Source organism: Pinus tabuliformis, chromosome 7, assembly GCF_031772625.1.
Source record: "Pinus tabuliformis cultivar Carrire ecotype Pingquan chromosome 7, CPIR1, whole genome shotgun sequence".
NCBI classification, from domain to species: domain Eukaryota; kingdom Viridiplantae; phylum Streptophyta; class Pinopsida; order Pinales; family Pinaceae; genus Pinus; species Pinus tabuliformis.
In genome coordinates, this window is record NC_142293.1 from 229,632,940 (window position 1) to 229,650,959 (window position 18,020).

Consider the following 18,020-nt stretch of genomic DNA (forward strand, 5'->3'; position numbering starts at 1 on the left):
ACAAAGGATTACAAAGGAATGCACACCTCCGGGATTAACCAATATACAGTGGAAATACACAGAGCTTAAGTTTCTGCAATTTTATTTATATAAGGCCAGACAAGCCGAATCAATTCCAATCAGTCCAAATCCCCGTTTCATCATTCGAAACCTACATTAATACACTCTGCTCTGGGATGAACTCTTCCGATATGCTTCTCTTGATAGCTCCTGTGACTTTCGATATTCTCTGCTCTGATATTCTGCAAATACTCCTCTGATGTGTTCCTCTTCTGATGGCTTCCCTGATGGCTTTGCTCCTTGGCTTCTTGCTCCCGTTTCTTCATGGATCTGCTCTGCTTGGCTTCACATCATTGTTTACTCATCCAAAATATTGCCATATTGACATACTCTTGTTGCTTTATGGATCTGCTCTACTTGGCTTCACATCATTGTTTACTGTCCAGAATATTGCCATATTGACATCAATGACAACCTAGATTAACATTGGATTCAATCTTCCCTGTAGAATGTGAGATTCCATCCCTTAAATTAGCAGTTGAACTTCTTCCAGACACATCTAGTCTCGAAGAACATCTTATTCATTTGGAACATCTTGATGAGCAGTGTGGAGATGCAGCTACAATAAATGAGGCTCATAAAAAAGAGAAAACCCAATATGATAAGGTTGTGCGTCCTAGGTTTTTCTCTGAAGGTGACCTTGTCCTAGTCTACGACCAAGATGACAAAGGCACTTTGGGGGCATGCAAGTTCAAACTTATGTGGTACAATCCGTTCATCATTAGAAAGGTCTTGAAAAACATTTCTTATGAGTTGGTTGACTTTGAAATAAATGTGATGTCGGAGCCCATAAATGGGTTCTATCTTAAGAAGTATTATGCCTAGGCTATTGCCTAACATTTGCATTGTTTTGTAAATATTGTACATAGTTGTTTATTTTTGTCTATGGGTCTCATGGTAATAGTGGTATTTTGGTCTGCTTTGGTAGGTGTCAATGAGTGATCTAGTGTATCTAGGATTCGCCGATGGTGCTAGTAGACATACTCGGAACTTAGCTTCTGCCGCTTGGGTAATTTACTATCCATCTGGTCAGTTGTTAATCACAAGAGGCACATGTATTGGTCTTGCATCCAATAATATGGCTGAATACAATGCTGTCATTAATTTTCTATCTGAAGCAATATCTGTTGGTATTGAATTATTAGTAGTTTAATTGGATTCACAATTGGTGGTGTCTCAACTAAATAACTTATATCATGTGAGAGATCCTTTATTACATCGCCATTTTCTGAGAATGAGATTATTGCAAAGATCATTTATTTTTATTACTTTCATTCATGTTCCACAATTAGAAAATTCATTTTCTGATTCTATAACTAATCAAGCATTATACTCGCATATTAATCATTCATCACATTGAATATCAAAATAACATGAAATCAGTTGTATATATGATCAAACCATCGAGAAATTGTTTGTATATAGATATGAATAATATGTTCAAAATATTACAGAATGTGGAAAAATGTCCTACAAAATTAGGGGTTAGGCTCGATCATGTCCATAAAAGATCAGTGATCTAAAAACTAAGTCTGTGGGCCCTGCCCTAGATGTGCATCATGGAAGTGGACGATGGAATTCACCACCCGTCAAAAGAGATGCACCCACTCTCGTGGTACTCCTACCACCCGCCTTTGAATACCATCAGGGAGGTCTTCTATAACTTCCATTGGAACCTAGCGAGTTAGACCCTCCAAGTTCCTCTACACTATGTGTAAGAACCTATCAGTCTCAGTTGTTGTTTTCTTTTCGTCTCTCCCACGACGCCTATGTCTAGGTTGACCCTTAGGTCTAACTGGTCCAACATCTGCATCATGATCATATAATTTGGTAAGATTTTTGTTTCACAAAAAAGATTTTTTAACTTCTTAAATGTCATATTCATAATAAAAAAATCAAATAACATAAAATTAAAAAAAAATTACCCATCTCGCCCCATGCATCGCCCTCCAAAAGGGCCAGATCCAGGTCCTCTAGGTAGTCTATGCCTGCATAGGGATAATTGTCTATGGCTATGATTTGTTCCTCCCACCAAAGGAAGAACTCATCATCGAATGTTGCTCAGGTGACCTCACCTCCACCTAGTCACCTGATCAGATCTGGCCATCCTCGAATCTCTAGGACTGCTGATGGTGGTAGACACTCTGGGTCGGAGTGCTGAAACTCTCTCAAAGAAGAAGGAGAAAAGTATGCTACCATAGCCAAAATGCTTTGTCTTCCCTCGTCTCACTGAAGTTAGTTTCTTTTTCATGCAAGTCAGGAGGCCTGTGCACCAATCAAATACTTTGGGTCGAAGGCACTCTATTGCCAAGAACATGGCTGGTCAAGAGGCCTGGTGTAGAGATGCTGAGCTTGCCACTCTAACAATAGTGAAGAGAATGATTTTGATTGGCAAGTTGCTCACATTTTTTATCAGAATTTGAGATCCAACTTTATTTGTTCCTTCTCTGCAGTAGATGCCTATGTAATCAGAGACATTTAGGCCTCCTCGGGCCCTCTCTTTTAGATCAACTACATCCCCTTTTCGGGATAGCCTTGTAATGAAGTAAATATCCTCTGCAGTTATTGCCAAGGGCATTTGATCTATCATAAAGACCTCTTGGTCGAGGTCCTAGTAATGGATAAGCATTTCTAGTAATCGAGTTTGGGTTTTCATGTTTGACAACATATAGAATTTGAGAAATCCACAATTTCTCAAAGAATTTAATGATTCTTGATCTCCTAAAACCTCATTATCAACCTCACTGTGCTCCCATTCCTTCCAAACGATTGGCACCCTGCAATTTGAGACATTTTCATCCATTAGTTTTTTTATTTTTTCAAATCTTCCTACGTATACGTGTTTTTTATGAAAGACAACGCATGTACACATGGCTTCTCTTTTGTGAACATGTGTGTAGGGCTTTCTACACGTGGATTTCAAAAGCTAAACCTGCGTACATGTATAATTAAAATTTTAAATCAAAATCCCTACGGTGAAAGATCATGGGAGTCGATTCAAATTGCACGAAATAATCATAAATCGAGTTTAGAATTACCCGGAAGTTGTTGATTGGAAAATGGGTTGAGGAAATTGTCGGTTGTGGATGCCCAAATATTTCTCCCAAGCTCTTAAACTCTCAACACTTACAAGTCAAAATGAGTTGTGGTAAGCACAAATGTCTTTTTATAATGAAATTTTAAAACCCACTTTTTGAAAGTTCATATTTTTCAATTTGAATTATTTGATGAACTTTTAATTTTTTGTCTTGAAATGTTGGGGAAGGTTGTTTTTCAGGGTAAAGGAAGACATTGAGATGTTGTTTCAACACTTTGATTCCGCGATCGCATACCTATCGTGGCAGGTATCGTTTTCATTACTATCATATAGGTTAGGATATATCATTTTCCATTGCATTATCCACTTTAACCTCATATTGCTAACATTTTTTCCATAGCGTCGACCCCATTATGTAATGGTTTTTAACCACTTCCACTTGCCATTTTATAAAATCGTAACATAATGGTAGAGCCATTCCTTACATGGGCTTCTTAGTTAAATCCTCACAAGAATATGTTGCCTATGCTGCAAAGAAATGCTTAGGCTTGGGAGTCCTCTTTAGTTCCACGATGAATTTGTGATGAAGCCTCATTTCTCTTCTTCTTTGCTATTTTTCTGGCTTTATACCCTAGAGGCTCCCATGTGTTAAGTTGCATTGCTGCATTTCATATTGACTACTTGTATCCTTTTGGCCCTAAGTCGACTTCATTTGGACTCATGTATAAACCACATTTGACCATGACTTTTTGCAAAATCAAAACCATGCATTCATTTTCCTCTGCGACTTGACACCTTACACCCATGGAAAGAAAATCCCTTTGAGTGTTGACGACTAGTTTTGCCACCTTGCATTGAGCATAGGAATGTTCCAGCCCCACGAACTAAAGCATATGTTTTTAGACACTCGCTCTTTCCAATGTACTATATGCATTCTTTTATTCATTTCATGCTTTAAATATCAAAAAGACAGAAAAAGTATATATTCCAAAAAGAGCAGGAAAGGAACATTTACTTCCATACTTGATGGTAGCAACATTCAGTTATGTCTACCTTGAACAAATCACTCAAAACAAGCTTTTCCTCCATTTGGGATGGGGCTTAGTTTGACTTTAGGAGAAAACCTTGTTATCGAGTCAGCCCTCCTCTAGTTGGTTATCTCTTCCAATCATATGGAGAGTTTGTTACTGCCCCCTGCATTGCAAAGTTATACAAAGTTATTTTATGCTTCCATATAGTCACATATGAGTCGTGCTTTTGTTCAAGGGAAGTTAATTAGTGTCGGCCATTATGCGGTGTCTCTTGACTCATTTTCAGTCAGCCATACTCGGTATGTCAGAATTATCTTCAGTATCACATCAGTTATTTGGTCATTTTCTCATGTTGGTTAAGAAGGTCTCCATTGACTTCTTGCTAGCATTTCTACTATTATCGACTTCGACAAATTACTCTAAGAGTAGGCCTAAAGCCACACCCTAGCCCTATTTACATCATTGATAGGTAATATTGTGCTCAGCATCAATCAATATCATGGGTCTTTGATTGAGTGGTTTCCCTTGTATTCGATGCCAGCTTACATTATCACACATTGGGATTCGTGCAATACCTTAGTTTGCATTTAGCCCTATAGGTGGATTCCTCGTCTCTGTGTCAGCTTTCACTATTGGTTGGTTCAGAGGGTTTCTATCGTGCGCTAGCCACATCTTGTGTATGCCTTAAACATACTTCAGAATGGTTACTTCATCTCTTTTCGTCCGAGTTCTTCCAAATTATTGGCCTGCGAGTTACACTCACACTAGTTGATGTGGGATGCCTTAATGTCTTCCTTCCAGCACGTCTTTTCCCATCGAATTCAGTGCATTGCTCTGGGAATAAGATATAGAGTCACTTTTTCAGTACCTTAGGGTTTGTAGTCATTATTGGCAGGCTCCTTTGCCATCGACAGTGAGAATACATCAACGTCTCCTGATTGATAGATTCTCTCAAGTGTTTGAGTTCAACACATTTATTCGCACTTGTTAGATTGTACTGGGGTACCTTGACTCTCATCATCATTATCGGTGAGTTGTCTCATGTTCGTTAACGGTATACATCAATGATTGGTAATTGAACGATTTCTCACATTGTCGACATTAGCTCATTTATTCCCATCATGTAGAAATGTACCATTTGTGGTCGATGAAGACCTAGGGTTGTGTTAGCATCCTAGTTCACTTGTCAGTCCTTTCAATTTTCTGCCGATGCATCCAGTCACCCTTATATGTTGCAGTTCATTTCAACAACATTCTATATGTTTGCACCCGAGTTTCATGCAATACCACTATTCCACCTATATGATATGGTACTATTATAAGGATCAGTTATGCATTATCAGTGATCAGACATTATTCAAGCATTAGTGATCAGTTCTTATATATGTGATACTTAGACATAGCTTCGTTATACTCCTTTGCAGCGATGATTAGACAATCCACTATGTATTCTCCAGTCTTCTTTGTACACTTATGTATACATGACGGATCCACTTGTACTTGATCAAAAATGAGTCTTCTTTTTTATTCCTTCTACAAGTATTTAACTGGCCAGAATCTAATGATCTCCTCTCAAGTTCTCAAATGATCTCTCTTTGTACTTAATACATTTCGGCCATCATGTACCCCTTCTGACCTCATATATTAGGGGGCATCTATTATAGAATTATTCAACACTCCTGTAGTTATGATGCTCTTATATGGCCTTGGGCAGCCCTTTCCCATTCAGACTTGGTCATTTATTAAAAAAACATTTTTTTAAATTCCATACGCGACTCTTCCCTTTTAAAAATGTGTGTACATGCAGATACCATAATACCAAACCCGCATACATAATTTAAAATATGAAAAAAATAAATAATTTCCTATTTCTCAGGTGGGGTTTATGGGTTTCACCGAAAGCCCACCTACAGGAGCCCATGGCCTAACTAAATCAACTAATTTCTAGTGGTATTTATACGCCTCATGGGAAGGCCTAAAACATAGAAGGAAACATGATATCGACACTAAAGCCCTTTTGTCCCCAAATCAAGTCTGATTTTCCCTGTGCCTCTTGCACTCCCAGTCATAGGAAACCCTTGTTTCCTTGCAGAGATGTTCATCTTCTATTAAATGACATCCTTTTGCACATATTGAGGTGATCTTTGAGGCTTGGGATGGATGGATCCAGAGGAAGGTTCGTTGATGTCGTGTGGTCGGATTAGGTTGTATTCTTCCACTCCTATTTGATGCTGTCAATAAAGAAGCTCTGTCTTGTTCCTGAAACGTTGTGATCTCGTGTTTTTATAATTCATGTCTAACATATCATGCTTTATATATCTATACTTGATGATATAACATGTTTAATATGCACATTCTTTGAAATATGTTTATGTTTCAGGTCTGAACGCATTGGAGGAAGTAGAGGTTTTGGACCCTACGGAATCAACATCAAACGTAGGACCTTCGGGTATTCTCCCTAAACCCAACTTTAGCAATTTTCATAGTTTGCTTGCTTGAATGAGTGCTTCTTGTTGACAGTCTGCCTTCGATCTGTTAAGGTTCTCAACCCTTACCTAAGGGAGGTTTCTCCTGCTGACATGCACGGGTCTGAGGCTTGTCTGCGAAGGATTAGGTTTGCTCTGAGGTGAAATTGCAGGGCCTGAAGCTCGCATCTCTAATTTAGGGTTTTGGGCACCAATCATAGGCCCGACACAGGACAAAGTCGACCCCAATCGCTCACATAAAATCTCATCCATGCAACTGGAGCCTTCTAGTTGCACGGACACCTCTCCATCCATGTGACTGGGGGTTTAGGGTTTCTGCAGTCCAGATCTGACGCCAGTCGCTCGCATGTTAGGCTTAAGGGGGTGACTAGGAAAGCTATAGTTGCTCGCATAACTCCTCTGTTCAACCAGGAGCTAAAAGATGAAATCTTAGTCTTTCAAAGATTTCTCTCAGTGACACCGCAGGGTTTAGATGTTGACTGCAGATAGTGATAGTTCATTACATATTTTAGAGTCAAATTTTGATAAAAAGCATTATTGGGTTCAATTCATGGATGTTGTAGTTGTTTTGTTGGATAGTTGCATAAATGAAGATATGGATCATTGTACTCTATTTCGCTGAATCATTTGATGACAATCTAAGAAGAAGAATTTTCAAGGGTTTTCCCCATAGTGGGTTTTGGCCTGGTCTCTGACCAATCCTAGTGTGAATGTTTTTCTTCTATTGTTCCTTTATGTTCCGCTGCATTGATGATGAGAATATTATTCTTTCTGCATAGTTGCATATGATGATGAATGATGATGTAAATATGAATAATGTTATGATGTTATGGGGTGAACTTAATGTGTTAATGAAGAAATGCAATTATCAAAGCAAAGAACAATATAGCCCTATGAAAAATTAACAAATCCACAAAAGCATTACACACAAAGACAGAATTCAGGACAGAGTTGAGTGTAGACGAGATCAAGTCACAACGGAAGTGTGCTTGGAGAAGAGTAAAATGAGCAAATACTTTGTGTTTTAAACCTTGGAGGAGAGATCTGCAGAGAATAGAGGGCCAAAAGGAGTCGAAGTACAAAAGTCGAGACTAAGCCAGAGTCGAGGAAATAGAAATAGCACTAGATAGAGTCGGGGAAATAGATACATGCCCTTTTCATGATAAACAATCTTTATTGAGTACTATTGAAATCTAGAATGCTAAATCCAACACGTACCTTAAAGCCACACTTCATATAGGTCTCATGGAAACTTGGTTATGATACCATGTCACAAACTACATAGGCTTGGATTCTAACACAATACATGTTCCTATCTAGTGAATTCCTATACAATTGAGTTATATATCTATCTCATCACAAGTACCTTTAATGGATCATTACGTAGGTGTAGATTCTCATTTACAAGAGGTGTGGGGAGAAATTGCAGAAGAATGAGATTTTAGTTGAAAATGGACATGGCTTTTAGAGTCGTAGTGAGAATGCAATAATAATGATGATAGGGAAACAATTCTTTAAATTGGTCATTTGAATTCCACATTTGACATAAATATTAGCTAATTCATTTTCCCTTTATTCAATTGTCAAGCAGTGCTAGGTGACAATTTTGTTGTTGATTTTTTGTAGCATCGAGAGTTATTCCTGCATGACTAGTTTTAAAGATTCTCTCACCAATTTGATAGAGAGAGATTCAACATTGTAGGTGGAACTTAGAGATAAAACCAAGTATGAAGTGAAAGGATAGTAGAGAAATTTTGAGGTCCAAAATGGGCCTCTTAAGGAATATTATAAAATAATAGTAGAAATAATAAAATAAGATTATATCACCTCATCAAGTTTTGGAAGAAAAAAGAAAAAACTAATTTTCAGCTTATCTCCATATGATTTTACTCGAATTTCGAGCATGGTCACCTGTTCGATGCAAAATTTAATTTTGCATTCAAGGAGTACCCATGTTGCATACTTTCAATGGACCCTACTACACGAAAAATGTGATTGATCACCTTTTTTCATATATTTAATATTTTTCATGTAGTTAGGGTTTATCGAAAGTATGCAACATGGGTACTCATTAGATGCAAAATTAAATTTTGCATCCAACGAGTTCCCCGCTTGAAATTTGATCACATATTTTTCATGTATTTCACATTTTTCATGTAGTAAGGTCCATCGAAAGTATGCAACAAGGGTACTCATTGGATGCAAAATTAAATTATGCATCCAACGAGTGCCCCCACTCAAAATTTGGGTACATAGGGAGATAAGTTGAAAATACGAGTTGAAAAAATAGTTTTTATTTTATTTTATTTTTTTATCTTTTTACCTTTTTACTCCAAAAATGGTGAATCATCTTCCATGGTTGACATTATCATATTGAATCCTTTTGGTTTTTATAAAGTTGATTTTTGTTTTGAGGCTCATTTTTTACCTCAAAAGTTCTCTAATGAGTTTGGACAACAACATTTCAGCTGGAATCCAAAGATTCTCTACACATGAAAGATGTTTTATTTGTACCAAGAGTTAAGAAGAATATGTTATGTATCGAGGATACAAAATTGCATTTGTGGATGGAAAGGCAATAATGGCCTAAGGGCTCAAATATAGACTCAACAAAAGTGATTAGTGTTCGAGAGGGATGATTATACTCACTGATGGAATGACCAATCCAGACATTGATACATAATAATATCAATTTATGTGAGTTATGGCATTGAAGATTTGCACACCTGCATTATAGGGCTTTCTCAGCGATGAGAAAGATGGTTACAGGTCTTCCAGAGCTCCAGGTAGAGCATGACAATGTTTAAAGAGGATGTGCACTTGGCAAGTATTTCCGAGCAATGGTAGTAGATCCAAGGGGATCTTGGATCTAGTGCATTCATACACATGCAGACCAATAACAATTCTATTCTTGGGAAACTACTTTTATTATGTGACATTCATTGACGATTTTTCCCAGAAGACTTGGATCTACTTCATAAAGACTGAGGATGAGGTATCCAACAAGCTCCAGGAGTTCAATGCACAAGTAGAGAACCTAACAGGGAAGGAGGTCAAGGTCTTCAAGTCAGATAATGGAGGAAACTATACTTCCCGAGGCTTCAGTGATTTCTGCAAGGAAGTAAGTATCAAGAGGGAGTGGATTATTCCTTGCAACACTCAATAGAACAGGGTTGCGGAAATGAAAAACAGATCCATTGTGGAAGTTGTGAAGGCAATGATGCATGATAGAGATCTACCCATGTTCTTATGGGTAGAGGCATCCAACACAATTGTTTAGGTTTAGAACAAGAGTCCTCACCGAATATTGGATGACAAGACTCTTAAGGAGGCATTCATAGGAGTGAAGCAAGAGATCAATCACTTGAGGATCTTTTGTTGTCCAATATATGTTCACATGCCTAAGGAGGAGGAAGAAAAAGTTGGAACCTCCTAGTAAGAAGGGAACTTTTGTGGGATACAACGAGACTTCGAAGGCCTACAAAATCTACATTCTAAGACAATGTCAGACTTAGGTTAGTCAGGATGTTACTTTGGGTAAGGGGTTAGCCTTCAGGAGGTCTAAAGAGTCCCACATGGACATTGATAGTGAGGAGCAAAGGGATCCAAAGGATACATGTATAGGTCCTATTCCAATTTATCATCCTTTAGACTATCAGGAGTCAGAAGAGCTAGCAGAGCCAATAGATCTACCTAGAGATGTTGTTGTGACCAAGAAGAGGCTGAAATGGATTTGTGACACTTTGTAGGATGCAGATGGGCATGCAACTCCTTGTGCTACCGTCAGGGAGAGTAAACGACCACATAAGTTTTCGATATATATGGAATTGATGAGCCACATCATTGATTCCAAGCCTTCCAGTTATGACGAGGCACCATGCCAATAGGTTTGGATGGATGCCATGATGAAGCAGTACTAGTCCATCATGAAGAATGATGTGTGGGAGATAGTTTCAAAACTAGAGGGGAAGTTAGTAGTGACTTCCAAGTGGATCTAAAAAATTAAGGATGCAACAGATAAGAACATTGAGAAGTACAAAGTGAGATTTATGGTGAGAGGGTTCTCCTAGAAAGAGGGAGTGGACTATGAGGAGACATTTGCTATAGTCACCGGGTACATTTCTATCAAGATTATTGTTTCTATTGCTTCAGTCATGGGTTGGAGTTTACATCAAATTGATGTAAAGACCACATTCCTCAACGGTGTAATTGAGGAGGAAGCATTAGAGGAAATTTCAACCTAAAAGTGGCCATGAGATTTCCATGTCATAATATGTAAACCAATCAAAATCCTTTAAATTTAAAATGACATACATGTAAATATTTTGGAGGAAAAAGAAAACTATTTTTTTAATTGCAATTTCAGTTTATCTCCTTATAGGTTTACCCAAATGTCAAGTGTACACACACATTGGATGTAGAATTAGATTTCACATCCAATGAATACCCAATCTACATACTTTTGAGAAGACTCACATTGAAAAAACTTGAAGATACAAAACAATGTGCTGAACACATTTTTTTAATGTATCTTCAGTTTTTATCAATGTGGGTCTTCTTAGAAGTATTCATAGTGGATACTCATTGGATGGGAGATTTAATTATGCATCCAACAAGTGTCTAAACTTGAAATTTGAGTAAACTTATAAGGAGATCAACCAAAAATACAATAAAAAAATAATTCCCTTTCTTTTTCTTTAAAAAATCATAACTCTTATTTTATTATTTTCCTTAAGATGTTGCTTTTAGACTGAAATTTACTATAATGTGTACATAGAACAATCTTAGGGCTTCGAGATACATGGGAAGGAGTCTCGTGTTTTCAAATTGAAGAAGGCTTTGTACAAACTCAAGTAGGAAGCCATGGCATGGTATTCAAGGATTAATGGATACCTAATAAGCTCGAGCTTCACCAAGAGTGTTGTGAATCAAGATCTGTACTTCATGATGGTTGATGGTGATCCTTTGATCTTGGTGTTCTATGTGGATGATTTGTTCCTTACTGGGCAAAGAGGCTCATTGTCGGGTGCAAGGAGTTCGCATCAAAGTTCGATATAAAGGGTCTTGACCTGATGCATTGTTTGTTGGGAATAGAGGTGTGGCAAATATATGATGAGATATTCCTTGGACAAGGGAAGTTCATTGTTCAAATTTTGAGGAGATTCGACGTGATATATTGCAAGTCCATGACTACGCTTATGGGGACCAATATGAATAAAGATGAATGGTTTCGCTTCATATTCAGATTTGGTGGATCCCACAATGTATAGGAAGTTGATCAGATCCTTAACGTACCTAGTTAACACTAGGCCCGATGTTTGCTTTGCAGTAAAAACCCTGAGCCAGTTTATGGTTGAGCCAAGACATGCAATGAAACATGTGTTGAGGTATCTGCATGGTATACTTGGATATAGTTTATATTGATTCAGATTGGGCCAAGTGTAGAGGACAGAAAGTGCACCTCGAGGTGTTGCTTCAGCTTGGGATAAGCTATGATATCCTGGTTTAGCGAAAACAGTCTTCTGTCGCACTCAATGTAGCAGAGGCAGAGTATATCACAGTCAATGTCGCAATTCTTGAAGCATTGTGGTTTCAAAAGCTTCTTGCAAGACTATTTCATCGGGTCACTTCATCTAAGAGGTGGTGCAAAAGGGAGCAGTGAAGCTGCAGTATATATCCATAGACGAGGAGATTGCGGACATTCTCACCAACCATCTGTCTAGAGCGAAGTTTGTACACTTCAGAGACAAGCTTGGTGTGATCCAAAATGTCTCCCTCATTGAGAGGGAGTGTTGATGTCTTTGCAAGATTAGGTAGACTATCTCCTGAGAAACCATGCTAATTTGGATGGGTCATGCTGATTTAACCAAGGGAGATGGATCCATTCACTTGAGTAGCCATGATGACTTGGCCAGGGGTGAATGGCCCAAGGGAAGACCTTCTCCTGAGAAGCCATGTTGATTTGGCTAGGCTGTGCTCACTTGGCCAGGAGTAAATGGCCTAGGTTACTCACATTTCCTGCTCCAGGATGGAGTGATCTATATCTATAGACGTGTGTGTGAGGAGACACTACAACATAGCAAACTCATGAGCTTTTCTTGAGGAAGGAGAAATTTCAGTTAAGTGGAAATATGTTTGCAACTAAGAAGAATACCTCCCTCGCTAAGAGGGACTGTTGATTTTTTCTAGCTTCAAGAGGTATTCTCGCATGGCAAAAGGAGTCTCCAAGTCAGTGTAGAAAACTTGAAATAAAATTTATTTTTGGAGTAACAAGTTAGCCCAACCAAATGAAAGGGTGTGTCACTTCGATTATTTTACCCCATTCGGCAAGTATAAATATATGATATGAGATCTCATTTTCTACACCAAACAAATCAAGTTTCTTCTCTCTTGGACAACTGCACATGTGGAGGAGGTTGAATTTCACTGGGCATTGATTGAGCTGACTTTATCTATATTTAGCTAAGTTGACCAGACTGTTGACTGAACTATTTGATCTCTCTTTGACCGCAGTCCGTACAATGTTGATCGAGGGTTTGACCACAGTTTGTATAATTTTGACCACAGTGTGTACCATGTTGACCAAGGGTTTGACCAAAGAGGTTTCACTACACTTGACCACAAGGTTTTGACTGTAGGGCTGAATTTGATTGCAGGTTGAATCTTTGACCAGGGTTCACTTTTTGGCTAGTTTGACTTGTGTTGACTCACTGTTGATTTTGACCATGTTGGACTGGTATTTTGACTTGGATATTGGCATTGATTTATAAACAAATTATTGACTTGTAAACCTTGCTGAAAAATAATCTCTCTTAACGAAAAGCTGGGTTTTCTCCCAAAGTTGGGTTTTCCAAAGTAAAAATATTGTCTCTACTATGCATGGATTTTTCCTATGATCTTTACTATTTTTGCTTCATTTACTGTTGAAATTTTCTAAGTGTAACTATTCAATGATAACAGTGGCATAAATATTGTATAAAAAAGCATTAGGACGTAATTACCTAGCAGAAAATTGTATCTACTACACATCTTAGAAAAAAATCAACATTTGTTAGAGTTAGTTTTCGGGATAAAAATATGTATAGGGTGAATTGAGGATGGTAATTTCTTCACAAATAAGTTGTTAAAAGCAACAAAATATTATTTTTGTATAGAGTTAAGGGAAATTAGAAAGAAAATGCAATATTTAGTAAAACTGCTCTCTCGAGTTAAATATAACCCATAATCTTTCAAGATTTATGCATATCATATGAATATAAAAATATACAATAAACAATTTATTAAATTTACATTATCTAGAAAAGAGACTGGGTAGAAAACCAAGAATACGATACAATCTTCTCTTTCAAGAGGCCCAACTGTTACGCACATATAATTGATAATTTACATGGAGACCACAAGGAAGTCAAACATCTATCATTTAAAGGCATTACCCTTGACATTATTTGTCACTGAACATAACTCATAGAAAGGGTAATTTGTGGCAATGTTGTCCACTAGAAAGGGAGTTTAATTTGTTTGCATTTATAATGTTTGACATACGTCTTGATCAAGAGTCGTACGTCAGAGTCTCTCAAATCTTTCTTAGGTATTCTTTCTAATATTAGAGCAGCATCCTTTTGTTTTCCCGAGGCAAGGAAAGCCTGAAATATCCTGCAAACCACATATATTAGGTTAATAGGATTTCAAAATACCAACAGATTAAAACAATGTCAAAATAGCATAACTATACCAAACCACAAAAACATGTTTGTCAAAATATGTAATACGTAAGTATAGAGCTGAAACACAAATTCGGAGAAATAAAAACTAATCGGGCACCTCAAGTTTTGAACTAGTTATGTTCTTTCAACATAAAATGGTTAAATCAAAGGAACATATCAATGTCTCCTCGTGTTCTTTCCTAGAGTTACATTTATTTGATCTTCCTAAGAATATCCTATCTAAAGCCTATATCAAGGCTAGTATATAATAACTGTAATCTCAAATACTATTTACTTTGTAGTCTATGCATAGAACCAATGTGAGACGTACCAAGGTAATACAAAAATTATCATACGATATTATTGCGAAAATCCAAAGTGGTGATACAATTACTTGTATATATCATGACATTCTAAATTATCACGATAATTTAGAAATTACTCCTCTGCCTGTGTCAATATCACTGTATAACCACCAAATTCTTGGCCATTTTAACATTCTTTGCAAAAGTGAATTAGGGGATTGAGCTCCAAGGATGCTGTGACTATTTTCCATCAAACAAACAAAGGGAAATCTATTATTTTCATTTCCTATGATTTATCTCATGTGATGCATATCCTATTGCCCTTTTACTTAAATTTTTTAACATTACCATTAATTGTTTTAGGATGTATGTGAGTGATTCAAACCTATTTGGATTTCATATGGAGAAAGCTGAATTTTAGATCTGATTGGAAATTCAATGGCATTAACAGTTTTAAGATTTTAGAATTGGCAGAATAACAACATTTCCATTGGATTTGTCATGTACGAGGTTATGAAATTAACATTTAATCGAGAGCACCAAGCCCTCTATGTACCTCAATGTGGGTGGCAATGATTGTTGAACTACTTTGTCATGAACTTAGTAAAAATGTACCTTGCTCAAGAAATATCACTAATTAGGCATGTTAAGCCTTTTCTATCTTATTTTAATGCTTAGAGGCTGATATTGATGACGAGGATGCCGATATAGGCAATAAATTCGATGCTATGTAGCTATTTGTTGTAGCGTGCATTTTTTTTACTCTAGATGCCATTTAGAGCCTCTTTCTTGATGTATTTTGGTTTAGAGATGGATTGCACTTAGTGCTATTTTTGTAAAATATGTTGGAAAATTAGGAGGCTTATTGTTCTGATAAGATTTTCCTTTCTTTGATCACTGCTTGTGATTTTTGTTGGTTATTTATTTATGCTCTTGAGTCTTCATCAAACAGTTATCAAAATGTAGACATGAAGATCACAAGAAAAACAGAGAGCACAAGATATAGGCTCCAAGCCAAGGCAAACCCCTCCAAGGGGAAAACCCAGAAAATTATCTTGTTATAGAATTAGATCAAATGAAATATCCAAGACCCATAACCACCAAGACTTCCTCCTCTAGATGCCAAGTCAAACCTTCTTTCCTTCCGAAAGATCCATTAGTGAAAGATCAACAACAAAAGATGCATCAAGGCAGATCTTCCACAAACTCTTGTTCAAGAAGATATCTTCTCTTTCAAACTTCGGCTTTGTACTTTCGTCTCTTTCCTTTCTGCAATATTTCAGACCAAATCCATCCAAGTGTGTGTCCAAATGAGCTCCGACTTGACATGTAGGTTGACCTGGCACCTAGAGGGATTACTGACCCAAAAATTACATATAAAAAAAAAACTTTTTCATTTTCTTTTACAATGAGTCCAAATAGGACTTTGACTCAACGTTTGCAGTAGCAGAATCAACACCAGGTGGAAGAGAAAGGCAAAGAGAGAATTTCTCTCATAGGGTTTCTAGCCTAGAAGTCTGATTTTCCCAGTTGCGGTCAGTAGTAGCTGCAAGAAAAAGTTCCCATTTCAGAAGGGAGTACGAATAGCAGATTCAGGAGCCAAGCAAAGGAAGAGGGAGATTTTCGATCAGATTCAAAGATGGCCACGATTGGGCTTATTAGAGTACAGGAAAGAGATGGAAAAGGCAAAGCGGATGACCTTGAATGGTGTCCAAGAACATATAGTCTCGCATATATCTGGCAAGAACATTGCCAAGGAGATGTTAGATGCTCTTGACCAGCCATATCAGAGTTCTTCCGAGCAGCGGAAGATGTTCCTGCAGGAGAAGCTGAGATGCATCAAGATGCAGAAGGGTGAAGGCATTGATCCCTTCCTCACCAGGATTCAGGAGGTCCGTGATCAACTTGTGGCTGTTGGGGAGGCACCTCAACCAACAGATTTTGTACGATTGGCATTGGATAATGTCTCAGAGGAGTGGCAAGTCTTTGTCCAAAGTATCTTGGGTCGAGACAATTTGCCTAGATGAAGCAAGATGTGGTTTGACCTACAATAGGAGGAATTGAGGTGAGCTCTATTAAAGAGAACCATCAGTAGAAGAAGTAGCAAGGGTGATAGAGTTGGTGTGGTTGGCACTGGAAAATGTCTCAGAGGAGTGGCAAGTCTTTGTCCAAAGTATCTTGGGCCAAGACAATTTTCCTGGATGGGACAAGATGTGGTCTGACTTATAGTAGGAGGAATTGAGGCGAGCTCTATTAAAGAGCACCATCAGCAGCAGCAGTAAGGACGTGAAGGGTGAGAGGGTGAGAAGGAAGAGGAGAATGTGGCCCTAGTATCAAAGGGTCCCAATCAGGGATAGGGGAGAAGAAGAAGAAGAAGAAGAAGAAGAAGGACTTATCTAAGGTCAAGTGCTTCAAGTGTGGGCTACTATAGTACCCAGTGTCCTCTTGGTAAGGAGAAGCAGGAGAAGCAATACCAAGCGACAACATCCACAAAGATAGACAAGTTGTCCTCCCAGTTGGAGGAAGATTTTTCTATGTTTGCAACTATACCTCAAGGAGTGAGGTGGGGCAAAATGGAGTTGTAGTCCTAGAACAGTGCAAAGATAAGCATGGTCCATTAACGTGTCCTCCTCATGGATCATTTCCTTGCTACGGGGTCCCTGTTACCGCTCAAACTAGTAGGGGTCCTCAAGGGCAACTACCAGGTCAAGGGCAACAACGGAGCGATAGCCCACTGTCACCTCAGCTAAGGCTCACTGCGCTTTACGGACTTTCATTGATGGGAGGAGACCCTGTTTGAAGGGAATCACCTAGATAAATGGGTCAATAAAGGGAAAAGAGTGATTCCTGAAGAGGCCTATTCACAAGAGAGGCTCAATGTATGGCTTGCTTGCCCAAGAGGCAAGATGAAAGGCTCTCTAAGAAGGGCCAAGAGGGTCTTAGGGGCTAGGTTTTGGGAATGAGACCTCTTAAGGAGGGACCTAGTCCTAAAAACCCTTGTGAAGACTTGGTTTCCAAATGGTCTTTCAGAGATTATCTTCGAAAAGTTACGGGACTACACAGGACCAAGTGGACACAAAATTAGGTCAAGTAAGAGGGATTGGTCACTCAAGGAGGGGCTTGACCTAATTGTGGAAGAGAAGAGGATCAATGGACAAATATTCTTGGAATAGAATGCAATGATCCAAAGATGGTTACTAGCCAAGGGAAACCTAGGGCAAGAAACAGTCCTCGATCTAGGGCTTGCAATATCTCGAAATCCCACTGTCAGATTTGTTTTAAATTTGGAGGGCCTCTAGAGCAACCACCAACGCAATTTTGGACCAAAAATCGAAGTGTTTGGATCACTAGATTGTGAGATAATTGATGTCGTAGGTGACCTATGTAGGCTAGACCTA

General features: G+C 38.2%; 1 protein-coding gene across 2 annotated transcripts in view; it reads right to left on the reverse strand.

Moving 5' to 3' along the window:
* Window positions 1–13,878: 13,878 nt before the first annotated feature.
* LOC149246690 (pentatricopeptide repeat-containing protein At4g21880, mitochondrial-like) overlaps window positions 13,879–18,020 on the reverse strand; it is a 474,640-nt gene continuing 470,498 nt past the window's right edge. For both annotated transcript variants that reach the window (XM_089457999.1, XM_089457998.1), the window contains exon 15: window positions 13,879–14,267. In XM_089457999.1, coding sequence (XP_089314125.1) covers window positions 14,111–14,267 — 157 coding nt within the window. In that variant the 3' untranslated portion in view covers window positions 13,879–14,110. The remainder of the gene's footprint in view (window positions 14,268–18,020) is intronic.